Here is a 14,195-nt window from a genome sequence, read left to right as displayed (position 1 = left end):
TTGAACAAGAGGAAAATTGCATTTAAAAACTGCATTTTCCTCAGTACTGGCCTTGCGCCTACAGGAAAATAGAGGTTTTTTTTGGTCTGTCAACTGGGCATGCAACAGGGGAGACGGAGAGAGAGAGGGAGAGAGAGTTTGTTAAAGCCCAGAGTGGGTCCCTCACTTCCCCGTTTCAAATTCCTGCGGTTTTCAGTGCTCTGGAAGGCCTGGAGCTAATTTGGCTTTCAGGCTTTCCCCTCTAATTCTTTGCGACTAATTACAGTCATATTCCCGCAATTAAACTGATAAACTCTGCTGAGCTTGGCAAGGTTAACAAAGAAACCCCTGGCCCCTCCTCACTGGCTCAGGGAACCACCTCTTCGCCATCTTCTTCCTTTCTGTTATTTCTCGCTGTAGTAAACACACTAAAAATATAATCAACCTGGATTCTTCGACAGAGACTGTCTTCTAGGCCCCAGTATTTACTGCCTCTGGTGACAATGCCAGGAACATCACGAGGAGCGTCCAGAGGTCAGACAGATGTTGCGCATGAGGGGATTTAAATAGTTATGTCTGAAAAACCTAAAAACCCCAAAGGGATATGATTCTATTATCATTAAAGTATGATTGCAATTTGGGGACAGCTTCATAACATCGTCAGAAAGAAGTGGCCTTACGTATTCCTCGTGGATTCAAATGGACTTAATGTTTTAATTGGGCCTGCCAGCACTGTCTCTGCTCATGCATACAGATAGGATACCTAGGGAGAAAGAAAAACAAGCATGGAAATAAAATGAGGTAGGCTGTCTAGACCGAGTGCTTGGACTCATTTGGTTGTTCGGTAGGTTTTTCAGCACATGTGAATGTTTATTTCTCTGAAATGAAGCATATGGGCTGAGCTCCATTAAGTGCAAAAGGGGTGGTCCTTCCTCAATACGGCCCCTGTCAAACGCAAATCAGCACTTCTTTGCCCTCCATATTTTTAAGATGTCTCCCTCATTGACGGGTGGGCTCAGTACAGCAACCACCACTGTACTGTTGTCCTTTGGCAAAAATGTATGTGCTGAATGTTTTTTTACTAGCACGTTCCTTAAACGTTTGCGTGTGTGTGTTTTACCTGTTATGAGTGTGTGTGTGTGTGCCCATGTACTGGCCTTACTGTCTGTCAGGGTGTCAGTCTGTCTGTGTCAAGTATTTGTGTCCTGCCCCTTATCCCCTTGTGGCCATTTTGAAGCAGACCTACACATTTGTGATGACGCACTACAACACTGTATAAACACTGGAAACCAGACACCTTATTGTGTAGAGGAACATGTGTAAAAATACGCAGAGCATATTTGTAGAAGCTTTGAAATAACGGTTGGGATGGAGTGTAAAGGATGGGTTTCACCAATGTTTAGAGAGCAGGTTTAATTTTGGAAAGGCTGAGCTCTTTTTTCAGTCCACCTGCAGGTTCTTTATTTTATGATCTAACATATGTTAAAAAGAGTTCAGTTGACTCTTATGTGCATGTTGCTGCTGTTGTATTAATATTAATAATTGTTTTTTAGCTTAACACAGCAGCTTTTGTCCTCTAACACTGCCTTTTCCCCTCCTCAAGGTATCTGAGGGCTCAGAGGTCTACTTTCAGCCAGGAAACATCTCCCTCTTCTGCCAGATCGAGAAGGAGACCCTTCCCAGTGGCAACGAGCACCTCCTCAACTGGGCCCAGAAGAAGTACCGGGCAGTCACCTCTTTCTCTGAGCTCAGGATGACTGAAGACATCTACATCAAAGTCGGTGAAGGTGTGTACTAGATTCCCAAAATTCCCAACATAGCTCTAGGCCCCAAGGCACGCCTCCCTGTTCTCCGTTAGCTCCCATAACTTAACTAAGCTTCTGTGTTTGAGCCCTTGCTAGAGGTTTACATGCACTACTCTGGGAACAATATTTCCTTCCCTCAAACAGCGTCCACCCTTTTACACTATTTAATCGGCTACCTATGGTAATTTTGAGTTCTAGCTGCTTACAACCTTGAAACCCCTGAAAAATAAAAGGAAGTGCACAACAACAGTGTAGTTGTTGTGTTGAGTGTTTTGGCTGAATTACAAATTTAAGATCATTGCATGAAGAAAGCTACATAGTTATTAATTTACTACTTAATACTCTTTCTGTCTATCTCTCTAACAATCTCTTTAAAATGATAAGTTTATTAATCAATTGACAGAAAATGAATAGCCAACTATTTTGATAATTGATTAATGTTAAACAAATTTTTTAAGCACAATGTTAACAATTCCCTGGTTCCTGTTTCTCCAAAGTGAGAATTTGTTGCTTTTCTTATTTTATGGGATAGTAAACTAAATATCTATCTGAATTACATGACAAAATAATGGGCAGATAATCAGTAATGAAAAAAATTCCTAGTTGCACTACTGCTTTTTATACGTGTGGCATATTTTCCAGCATGGTATCTACATGTCTGGACACATCAGAAAAGACCAGAAGAAGAAAGAACCCAGGATAGTTATTTTAAAAAGGGGCACTGTGCAAATGTGGACAGACACAGATTGCCACTGATGGATGCAAAATCCTCAGAAATATAATTTGTCTCTTTTGCTTATTGGTGTTACTTCCATAGACTACAGTCAAATCAAACAAAAAAAGTACAAAAGCTGGTGCAGGGCATTCATAGGTTGACCAAATGTGAGGTGGAAAAAAGCAGAGGTAAGCAGGAGATAGACTATGCCTGTCACATTTTTCCAATAAGTAAGGTGAGGGGGGAGTGTGTCTGAAGTGAAGAAGCACTGTGGGATTCTCAGGGGAGGGTATGATTGATCTGTACACATGTGAGCTGTGGACTTTCGATTCTTCACTCTCTACTGGCCGCTTCGTACAGTGAACACACTGCACGTCCAACTTCACAATGCATCAGCTCTCAGACAGGACATCTTGTTTTTAATGAGCATCTTTCACTACATGGAAATAAAACAAACCTCGTGTCTGAAGAGGAATAATGGCTCCACTACTGCCGGTGATAAGTTCTCTCTCTGTGCTGTTAGTTTCTGCGGAGAGCAGAGTGGTTGCAAGCGTTTGGCTTGTGTCATTAGGGGGCTGTGGTTTGGCAGAAGCCCAGAGTGCCATGATGTTTACTCCGAGCTGTAGATTTCCACTCCTTCACATCATTAGTAGTGTTTCATGAAGATGGACAGATTCTCACTTTGCTTCCTAACCAGGCCCGTACCAGTGCCACAGGGGTTCCGGAGAGGAAGGTGCCAACCTTCAGTTTACACTTTGTCCAAGGCTCTGTTTGCCAAATAAGGAAGCAGCTGTCTTGTGTTTTCTCTGAGTGCTGAGAAGAGGCCTAACTCTTCATGTTCTGAAAGTGCTCTCTTAGTAGTTAATAAAATTTTGAACAGTCGCGAAAGTGGAGGAAAAAGCACTACAAGGTTTGATTAAATGTGTTTATGAATATTATTGTCCTGTTATTGTGGAGGGATTCTGGTGAACACTCTTGCTTAGTTTTCCCACGTGAAAACCAAGAGAGAAATGTCCCTGTTGATAAGAAGGTCATGCCAACCAGAGCACGCCCCAACCTCATCCAGCACAGTCCTACTTAGTGCTGAGACAATGGGAATACCAGCTGCAGGGATGTGTAGTGAAGTGAGCATGGAAGCTGCTCTTCAGCTGGAACTGCTGGGTCAAAGCAAACATCCACCCTGCTGAATTCTCCGTGAGCAGGACGTTAAGTTCCTCCCAGAAGCAGGGGGTGCTGTTCTGTAGCTGACCTTGTGCACTGACCTCCTCACCTCCATATTTCTCCTTTGGGGGATCAAAATAGCCTCCCAGAACCCCCTCCCGTAAAGTAACATAAACATCTCTTCCCCTTTCAGATCCAGTGTTTTCTGACACCTGCAAGATTGATACCAAGTTCCTGTCTCTGAACTACCTGGGCGGCTACGTGAAACCACAGACATCAAAGGGTTGTGTCCTGTCTGGGCCCGACAAAGACCGAGAAGTCCACATCATTGAGCTCCAAGCCCCAAACTCCAGCAGGTGAGCAGCCAGACCAGCCAAAGCCCAGAAAACATGTTGTCATAGTTTATTTTTGAGGTCAAGATGCTCACACTAATCTCTGTGGAGTTTGTTTTGGATGGAAACATGAACACGGGGGGGGGTTTCACTTAGTGGTGTTCTTTTGAGAGAGATATTTCAAAACTGGGTCTCAAAGTCCGGGTTGCCAGATAATCTCGTCACTCCCTCAGTGGAGTGATTATTCTGTACACCCAGAAGACCACAAATCTGGGAACGTGTTGGTAGCCATGCTGTATCTCACTCTTTTGCTATCTGGTCTGTAGTGCATATGTCTGCTTTTTTTCTGGGAATGCATCCAGCTTTTTAATTAGTTGGCCAGACACAGAGGGCACGATAACACTACGCCGACCTTAACTGTCCAGAATTCTTTTTCTCTCTCCCTTTCTGCAGTGCTTTCCAGGTGGATGTCGTAGTGGAACTACGGCCTCTGGAGGATGATGCCCCGCTGCATCGTGACGTCATCTTGCTGCTCAAGTGTGCCAAGTCTGTCAACTGGGTCATCAAGGCCCACAGTGTGATCGGCAAGCTGGACGTAGTGGTAAGCTAGCAGCATGACAACAGATAAAAGCTTTTCATCCAGGAACATGTTTCTTTTCCCCCTTTACAGACCACTGAGATTTGATATAGTTTTATCACACATCACAGTGGCTCACAAGTCATGTCACAGACAGAAATGTCATCACTTTGCACCAGCGACCAAAGAATTTGTCACACCAGAACGTGTGTTGAATTGGCGCCTGGTCCCCGCTTGCAGGATAGGGTGGGGATAACAGGTTAGGAGGAACTGTGAAATTTCATCGCGGCAGCTCCAGGGATTGTCATCACATTTTCAGAGAGGTGGGGACTGAGAGTGGTGGGGGCATCGCATATTTTCAGAGCCAAGGCTACTGCACATAGAGCCTGAGCTGCTTCCCATCAGTCATAATGTGAATTACGAGCAGCGCTTGCTTCAGGCACTTTGTTAAGCGGCGAGCTGTTAGGACCTCTTCACTACACGCAAAAGACAAACACTGGCTAATTACTGCAATATATCAGAGTACCATTTTCTTAGAAATATAGTTTTATACATATCAACGCTGAGTTTAAATGTACAGTTTTGATATTAAATCTTCATTAGTGTTACTCAAGTCTCAGGATCCTTAGGAAGTGTAAGAATATGACACCTAGAGTATGTACACTCTGGAAGAATAGTTTAACTGTAGATCATGTTGATGGAAAATTGGCTGTTGCCCAACCACTGTAATTGCTCCAGGGAACACAATATTCTGTGCAGTAGAACAGAAAGAAAGTCACCAATATTTTACATCTCCCAAAATATTTCATTCATTCAAGTGTGGAGACTATTTACTGTATGCTCGACCCTCAATGCCTCAATGTCCATTTGCTGTTGTCTTGTGTGGACCTCTGGGCTGTTCGCCCTGTACTGGTTTCAGTGGAGGTGTGCAGGGGGTTCTGTGTTTGCTCAGTGTGTAATGCTGATACTCCTATAGGGCTGCTGCAGCCATGACACTGCACTTTAGCCAGGCATAGTGTTTGTACAGCTGCCTGGTTACTGCTGTACAGTAAGTCAGTCAGGTTCTGTGAGTGTGATGCCAGGTCACAGAATGGATGGTAATACTCACTTATAACACAGCAGTTTAGGTTAGGAATGTGGATTGTTTTAGTATGGCTCTATGGATGACAATGCATCTATCGATCAGTCTGTCCAACACTTTGGTTCAGACTGAAATAAAGTCTACATTATTAACACGATCATATTTAAAGAATATTTACATGTTCTATAATGAGAAACCTTTTCAAAACATATTACATCAACTCAGTATTAGTGGTTTTACATAAACCTTAATGCATTAGTGTTCATTGTAGGTTTATATTTGGGGCATTCTGTATCTACTGTATTGTTAAACATTTAATACAAGGACAGCTTCACAAGATATCAAAAAATTTAGTTTTTAGTGATAAATACACTAAGTGTGTTTGTATTCACGGCATTCATGGTGCTTGTGCAACCAGTGTTTGGGAGAGCGTCAACTATGTATGTGATATGATAGCCTCGTAAAAATCAAGGCCTCACTCCTGTCAGAAAGCGGGTTGTCCTCAGCGTTGCTCAAGAGACTTGAATGTGTGGGAAATGGCTGTGAGAAAGAATCATTACTCCCTCACACAGGGAGGGTATGCAGCAGGGCAGGACACGTATTGTAGGAGCAAACGAACATGTCGGTTTCTGAGCGTTGATTGAACTGTGACACGCCCCATTACGTCAGACTCATGCACATGATTCACACTTGACACAGAATAGTACAGGACTGTACTTGAAGTTGAATATCTTTGGTAATACTTGAACAGTAAATCATGTCATTTGTTTCTGAAGATCTTAAGGGAGCTTAAATGGTTGGTCTTGTTGACAATGTGTTATTTTTGATGGAAAACACAAGACAAGGCTAATGACACTTCTGCTTTCTTTTCCACAGGCCTCTGATACTGTGAGTGTTAGTTCAAACACAGAGAGACTGATGCAAGTGTCAAAATCCCCCAAGCAGCACTTGCCATTGGGTCCGCAAGCCCTGATCAAGTGGGCAGGGGAGCATGGCTACGGTCCAGTCACGTCTTACACCAGCACTCCTGTGGCTAACCACTTCAATATCCGACTCAGAGAGCCAGGTAAACTGAAGAAACATCTTGTGAAAGTATACTGAAGCAGAGAGCGAAATAGTGTAGAAATAGTTGAGGTAAATTATAGATAAAATACTACGAGACATACATTTTAGCAGCTGCTCCAATTAATTTTTTTTCATGACTAATAGTGCACATTTCACAGTCATAGAGAAACTAGGGTGAAATTGTGAAATGGTTTATAGTTGTGCGTTGTAATATCGGCCTTGTGAGCTTCTAACCATGTGTGACTTCCAGATGTGGTGGATCCTCTGGAGAGCATGTTTCCTCCAGAGCTCTCCATCCTGCACGACACCAGCCCTCATCCAGGAGCTGCTTCACGACGCTCCGGTCTGCCCTTTCCCTTCCCTCCACCGGTGCCTCTGCCCCCCTCCCTTGATGATCAGCCTTGGGAAGACAGAGAGTTCGAGGAGCACCAGGGATCTCTGAGTGTCGGCCTCAGTGTGCAGTGTGAGGATACGAGGATGGTGGTCAGCATCGACAAAGAAAGCCTGCAAGTGAGTGGACAGCATTATTTTATCCATCGTGGATCCTGACTTGAAACATACAGGGATAGCAACTATACCACAACTATAACACACATGTCCAAATATACACATGAAATGAAGAAATCCTAAACCAGAGACACAGTTTATTAACAGCATGTAACATAAGGTGTTAAGCATAGAATGTATTATTTATTAAATATTTGTTTTACTTAAAAATATTAATGTATTAATTTAATATTAATATGAACCTAAGAAGAGCAAGCAGTTACTAAAGCACTTAGCAGTAAATCATAGGTATTTTATTTAAAATAATTAATAATCAAAAATAAATAAATACATTTTCAGACAGCTATTTGATTACACAACAAATTGAGACAGCACAGACGCACATAGTTTAGGAATCTTCCCTTCTAATGTTAAACAGACAAAACAGTTTTTTCTTATATTCAATAATACTTTACCCCCAAGTGTTTTGTTTCCCAACCAGACTAAACCAGTGTCATCGATTATTTGAAATGTGATTTAAGTCGCACATCTGAAAATTGTTTCACAGTCTGATTAGATTTGCTTTTGGGTGCTTTCTTTGTTTTTACATGTCTGCTCTTGCGACACAGACTTGATGTGACAAACTGTGACAAGAAGAACGGAAAACAACAAACATGAAGGACACCCAAAGACAATACCAGTGTCTGGATCAATTAGGGGGCTGAATGAATGTCTTCTGCACTGCGATTAGAAAATACCAATATTAACCTCCATGTTGCTAGGTTGTTGCTATTTGAAAAGCATTGAAAACTGTGCACACATTTGTATTACGTAGTCAGTGTAGTAATGATAGCAAGCCAGATAACCTGCTTTAAGTAAGTTCTGCAAAAGTAAAATGAAAAAAATACTGGCAAGTTTACTGAGAAATGTTGTCATTATTCTATTACTCTTCATTTAAACGCCAGCGTGCCTGTACACAGGCTGACATTGAAGCAAATAGGACGGTTTCCAACATTTGGCGTCTGATCGTGGGGACAGCGCAGTTAGCCCACATCACAGAATGGAAACTGGCATAGACTGTAATTAGGAGAAGCTGGAGCTGGAGCTAGACCACCTTGTGGGATTTGTTTATTCCTGGGAACTCGAGGTCTTACACAACCGCTTTGACTTTTCAGTCTTTTTTTTTTTTTTTCAATTCTGAAAATGAGTTAATAAAGAAAAAGTTTTTTTGATCTTTATCCAAGGTTGCCATTTTTTGATGTTTCCTCAGGCAAATGGGTTTACTCATGCCAACCTCACGCTCCAAGACCCAGCTTGCAAAGCAACAGTCAATGCCACCCACTACACACTGGAAACTTCTCTGACTGGCTGTCAGACCAGCGTCTATCCCCTGCAGGGTAGCCCAGTGGCCCTCCACATCAACTCTGTAAGTACAGTACCTATTATTACATTTTAATTCAAACAAGTCACGCCAATGAAACTGCTTAACCTGAAGCATGAAAAGTGACCTTGTTTATTTTGACTTATTTGGTTAAAGTTGTGATTACAAAAAACTAGAACTTCAAGTTTTATTTATTTTTCTGCAGTGATAGCACTGCCTAGTGTTCTTCAAAAGGGGGGACATTTTTGGTTTCAACTGATGATGCCTTAGTACTTAGATCTGATCAGATTTTTTTTGTCTGTCTGTTCACATTATTTTTGAAAATATGGCCCATATCAGCTTTTAATGTGAACAGGTCACAGTCCTGAACTGACCCTGTATTATCTAAATCAGCAGATACTCAATATTAAACAACTCGAATTCATGATGGTGTTAGCCATTGCTTAGTAATTTTAACACTCCATATATTACTCCATGACTCTACAAGTTACTCCGCTATATGTAAGTTACTATGTTATTCCATGTCGGGATTGAATCACTGGGTAATGTATGGAGTGCTGAGGTTACAGGACTACCTGTTGCCTTGAGTCTGGTTGTTAGCCACAACTGAACCAACGGTAGAGGGCCACTAGTGTTGGTAACCCCCTCCTTTCTATGGTGTGGGATAAGCACTACACAGAGTGTTTGGGAGCTTCTGGTGACTCAGCAGGTGTTGGAATAGCTTCCATTATCAGAGTGGAATACAAATGCCTTAAAGCACTGACAGTGCATAACCAACGCCTTGTTGAAAAAGAAGTTGACAGAATGGTTCCTAGCAATGCCAGCTATCAAATGTTAGTCAGTAGCTGATGGGAAATGTCCAGTCAGAGGCTTGAAGCTTAAGCACTTTTTCCACAAATTGTTCTATTCTCTTTTTTGAGACAAATAGAAAATGGAAAAATATGCACAATGGCTGCACTACCATTAAAGTGTAAATAATCTATAAAGTACATTTTCATGTAATGGTAAACACTTGAGTGTTTTTATCGGACTCAGCATTCACATCTGACATGCCAAGTTATCTTCATTATTATGGAATGCATTTATTCAGCGTGTTTGTTCTAACAAGCAAGGATGAATCACTTCCTCCCCAACCTTTTGAAATCTTTTGTGGAGGAAAATTTGGAACAACACTTTTTCTGTCCAAAGCAGATTGAAAACCCGGGCACACGTCCAAGGTCGTCTTTTGTGTTAGCACTTGGATGCAGGGATGACCTCTGACCTCTAGTCAAAGGAGATACAATTTCATTGTCTCGGTCTTTCACACATCAAAGATAATCTGTTTTGGCTGTTGTTTCTTCTCTCCTGTGACAGACTGATTTAATTCAGCTGTGGCACCATTGGCAGGTCAACGAGCATTTGGTGCAGACTTAAGAAAAACACTGTTACTGTCATTGAGATTGTCCTCTCACCTCATTAAATCAAAATTTTCTCAAAGCAGCATGTACTCGTCTCAGACCCCTGACATTCCTCTACTCTACTGAGAAATTAAAAGCATGTTTTATGTTTTTTTGTCCAGGGTGAGTCCCACTGATGAAGCCACAGGACATTCCCACATTTTAAATCCAACTCATTGGTTGCAGAATGTTTTTTTACCGACCCCTCTCGAAGAGTCAAATCTTGCTTTTGGCTTACTGAACACACTGAATTGAGCAACACTGCTCAACTGGATCTGTTTAAAAAAAAAAGTCTGGAAAGGAGTTTTGTGAAAGTTTTACTTCCACATACTAACTAATGTGGCTTAGATTTTGTGAATAACAGACTTCTCTGTGGATTGCAGGTTTTGATAAGTCATGCTGAGACTAAGGATGGGAGTGGTGGGCCGACGGATTATGAGGATCTGGAATCTGGAGACCTGGTGTTACCGAGGGAGCCAGTGGATTTAGAGAGGACATTTACGGAGCCCACAGAGCACCAGTCCGTCATAGTGGTGAGTCAGTGGAATAATTGTGGATTTGTCTCCGTGAGAGCTCTATTGCAGGGTGAAAGTTGACAAGTCAAGACCACCGATCATCTACATCTCTATGTAAATCATGCCGAGTTGGAAGCAACTCCATTTCCCATAGTCCCTTGGTGCTAGTAAAGACTCATCTGGCTCCTGCAATCTCTGTCTTTCCATGATGTTTTTTGAACTTGACCTGACATTTTCCATTTTGAAGTGTCTCTATCTTCTTCCATCTTCTGACTTATTTTCCTTTGTCTCATCAATTCCTCATCTCCCTCTTATTGTTCTTGTTTATACAGTATCTCTAATGTTCCTGCCCTGTTTTTCTATTTTCTACTTAATGTGGTCAAACACAGACACACAGTCATGTAGGGCGAGTGTGCTTAGCAGTGGAATCTCATGTCAGATCCCTGCTGATATTTGTGTTGGCCTTTTGTCTTATTCTCCTCCTAGTTCAATTGCACATACCGAAAGAACCAGGAAACCTCAGAAACACTTCCCAGGATTGTACCGGGACCAGGGAGGCAACCGGTCAGCAACATGACGTTCAACATGGAGTTGTACAACACAATGCCATTTATTAACCCCTCACGCCAGGCCTTCTACACCGTTTCACAGAATCAGCAAGTCTTTGTGGAGGTATGCTTTGCATTTCCAACACATTACCTCTTATTTCTTATGCAGCTTGTGTTTTTGTCCCTCAATTAAAACTTTAGTAAGAAAACTTTGCTTTGTGTACTCTCTGTCTGGGACTTGAGCTCTTCCTGCTTTGATCTCTTAGTGTGGCATCCACAAGTTCAATTTGTATTTTGTCTGCTGTAGTTGGGGCTAAAAAGCTAACACTCACATTCACCCCTCATACTCGTTGTATTACCTCTCTACGTGTCACAGTATCCTGTCTGTCTGGCTCAAAGTCCTGTCTGTCTGACTGTTTTTGCAACAGTAATTATGGAGGTCATGTAAGAGATGGCAAGAACTCATACTTTGAGGTCCTTTGAAGAGATGATTTATGATGATATCAGCGGGAGATGCTCCACTGACAGTGTGGACGCGGAGCCAGCTGGTTACAAAGAGCTTTCTGTGTATGTGTATGCAAGACCTTTTCAATGAGGATACCATCACTGACAATCCAACAGAAGGAAAGAAGAAGAATAATAACTCAAGGGGCTGTCTTACGGATGGAAAGATATTACGAATGTCCGACTCCTTACTGAAATTACTGAAATACTTATTGAAGAAATTTGTTGCAGTTGGCTAATCTGTTGTTGGCAAATAGTGGGAATAGGAGTGAACTAGAACCAATACAATGAGCTAAAGGATGCTTGAAAGCAGAATAAAACTGATAAAAACTGTGCTGGTCACTCTGAGCAACCTACTTCCATTTAATAAAGTACAGTTTGACATTTTGTGAAATGCATAAATTTACTTTCCTAATGAGAGCTAGATGAGAAGATTGATACCACTCTCATGCTCTAAAACTACACCCAGAAGATGGTTAGCTTGGATTAGCATAAATACTAAAAGCAGGCAGCACCTCTAGAGCTTTAGAACATGTCATATCTCACTTGTTTTATCCATGCAAAAACTTAAAGCTGCAGTAGGTCATTTTTATACAAATATTTCTTAGTCATATTTGCTGAAACCTTCACTATATCCTGACAGATTGTGAAACAATCAGGTTCCTCTGGCTCGTTCTAGTGCTCCTAATGGCATTTGCAAGAATCCACCGGGCCTGAACGAAAAAAAACAATCAGCCAAGTCAAGAAAGATAGTTGATTTATAGGGTATTGCACGATTATTATTATTGTTATCATTAGTTACAATAAATCTTAAAAGAATTAAAACCAATGGGGATTTTTGTCAGACGCTTTATTAGAATTTCACAAAGTATGTCCTATATTTGAAAAGAGTTCAGTATTTTTTTAATAACACTAATACAGTAGAATTCAATACCGTAGATAAGCATAAATTATATCATAACTGTCAACTTCAGTATACTATGGTATCGATATTCTGCTGCAACCCTAAACTCTTTGCAAGAGAGTGAATAAGTGTACTTCCCAAAATGTCAGTTTACTCTTTTAAGGAGTTTTCCACACTAATCATGACTATCTTGAGTGTAAAGGCCTGTTTGAGGCTTCTCATGACAAATGATCCCTGTATTTGAAGAATAAATGTTTTATTCTTCTCCCTCATGTGCTCCAGGTTACATCAACCACATCAGATCCGGAGCTGGGTTTCACCATCGTATCGTGCTTCATTTCTCCTAACTCCAACCCCGCCGTGCCCTCAGAGTACACTCTCATTGAGACAGTTTGCCCGAAGGATGACTCCGTCAAGTACTATCCTAAGAGGGACTTCCCTGTTCCTCACATACAGACGGAGAAGAAAGGTTTCAGCTTCATCTTCAATTCAGACTTCAACATGTCCCTACTTTTCCTGCACTGTGAGATGTCTCTCTGCTCCAAGAGATTCCATAGCAACCAAAGACTACCACCGGTATGAAGCATAATCTTCTCCAAATTCTTTTACCCTTTTGCATGTTTAATGAATGTACTGTACAAGCCATCAAAGCTGTTTTAGTCTCTCCATACATATGTATTGTTTGTTTGACAAGATTTTAAGTCAGTGTGGTAGTGCACCATCTTTACTCTGGCTGACCTGAGCCATTCAGAATCAGGTCTGCACCCGAAGCTAAGCAGGAAACATGAATCGTTGTAAAGTTTGCCAAGTATCCAGCTGCAGAACAAAATAAGCATCCAACTTAGCCATCATTTTCATTTTTCTCTTACTGTGTTATCTGTCCAACTCATACAACTCTTGCAAGAAGTTTCCTTTACTTTTTCTACTTTTTCACATGAAAAAGGTAGTGATAAAGTATAAGCTGACTTGTGACAGTGAAGCTAATTGTTATAGCTTAATTACCATCAGGGTCAGGTTAAGGCTCATGAATTTGTCATTTGTTTGATTTCCAAGTTTATACTTTGGGTCAGATATGACTGATGGCATTTACTTGAGGTTAAGTAATGTTAAATGTGTTTGCTTTTGAATTTATATTTATAACTACTTTCTACAGAGTGACATGTTTCTTTTTGTAGGATTTCTTCACTGTAAATGTTGTATTTTTAACTTTTTTATTCTCTTTATTTCTGAAATTGTATCCACACAGTGCTTACAACCCAGTCAGACCTGTGATTCACTTACCGTGGACAACATCCTGGTGATGATGATGAACTCCAAGATGTCAACCAAGCCGCTGGTTGTGGTGGATGGATCTGGTCAACCAGACGAAACAAGTTAGTTCAGAGGAAAAAAATCACATTTTACACCTACTTAGCCCTTGTGCCGTGAGCTCAACCTAAATAAGACGCACGTGGCTCTTAAAAGCTCCTGTCACTCTAAACCAATGTTTCCGTTTTAGCAACACTACACATTATAAATGAAGCTCTGATATCCATTGTTTTGAGTATTAAGTGTGATAAGGAGTAAAGATAGAAGCCGGTCTGAGGGCGAGGAGAAAGAGAAAGCTCGGTCCGGTACTTGGAGATTAGACCAAACCACAAAACACTGCTCATCACTTCCCCACATCTGGTCATCATTAACTGCGATGTGTGTGTGTGTGCACGAAT

The 14,195-nt window shown here is 41.4% G+C and overlaps 1 protein-coding gene across 1 annotated transcript in view; it reads left to right on the top strand.

Annotated features, from left to right (window-relative positions):
• The window catches only part of tgfbr3 (transforming growth factor, beta receptor III), a 68,453-nt gene that overhangs the window by 44,264 nt on the left and 9,994 nt on the right, over nt 1-14,195 (top strand). Inside the window, exons 5-14 of the mRNA XM_035653370.1 lie at nt 1,583-1,766; nt 3,854-4,016; nt 4,446-4,593; nt 6,527-6,716; nt 6,966-7,225; nt 8,472-8,627; nt 10,402-10,551; nt 11,020-11,205; nt 12,772-13,065; nt 13,736-13,862. Coding sequence (XP_035509263.1) covers nt 1,583-1,766; nt 3,854-4,016; nt 4,446-4,593; nt 6,527-6,716; nt 6,966-7,225; nt 8,472-8,627; nt 10,402-10,551; nt 11,020-11,205; nt 12,772-13,065; nt 13,736-13,862 — 1,858 coding nt within the window. The remainder of the gene's footprint in view (nt 1-1,582; nt 1,767-3,853; nt 4,017-4,445; nt 4,594-6,526; nt 6,717-6,965; nt 7,226-8,471; nt 8,628-10,401; nt 10,552-11,019; nt 11,206-12,771; nt 13,066-13,735; nt 13,863-14,195) is intronic.

This window comes from Morone saxatilis, unplaced genomic scaffold (genome assembly GCF_004916995.1).
Source record: "Morone saxatilis isolate NCDOM2014 unplaced genomic scaffold, NCSU_SB_2.0 Contig12, whole genome shotgun sequence".
In the NCBI taxonomy this organism is placed as follows: Eukaryota; Metazoa; Chordata; class Actinopteri; family Moronidae; genus Morone; species Morone saxatilis.
Note: the sequence above shows the minus strand (reverse complement) of the source record. Positions and strands in the feature narration are given on the sequence as shown.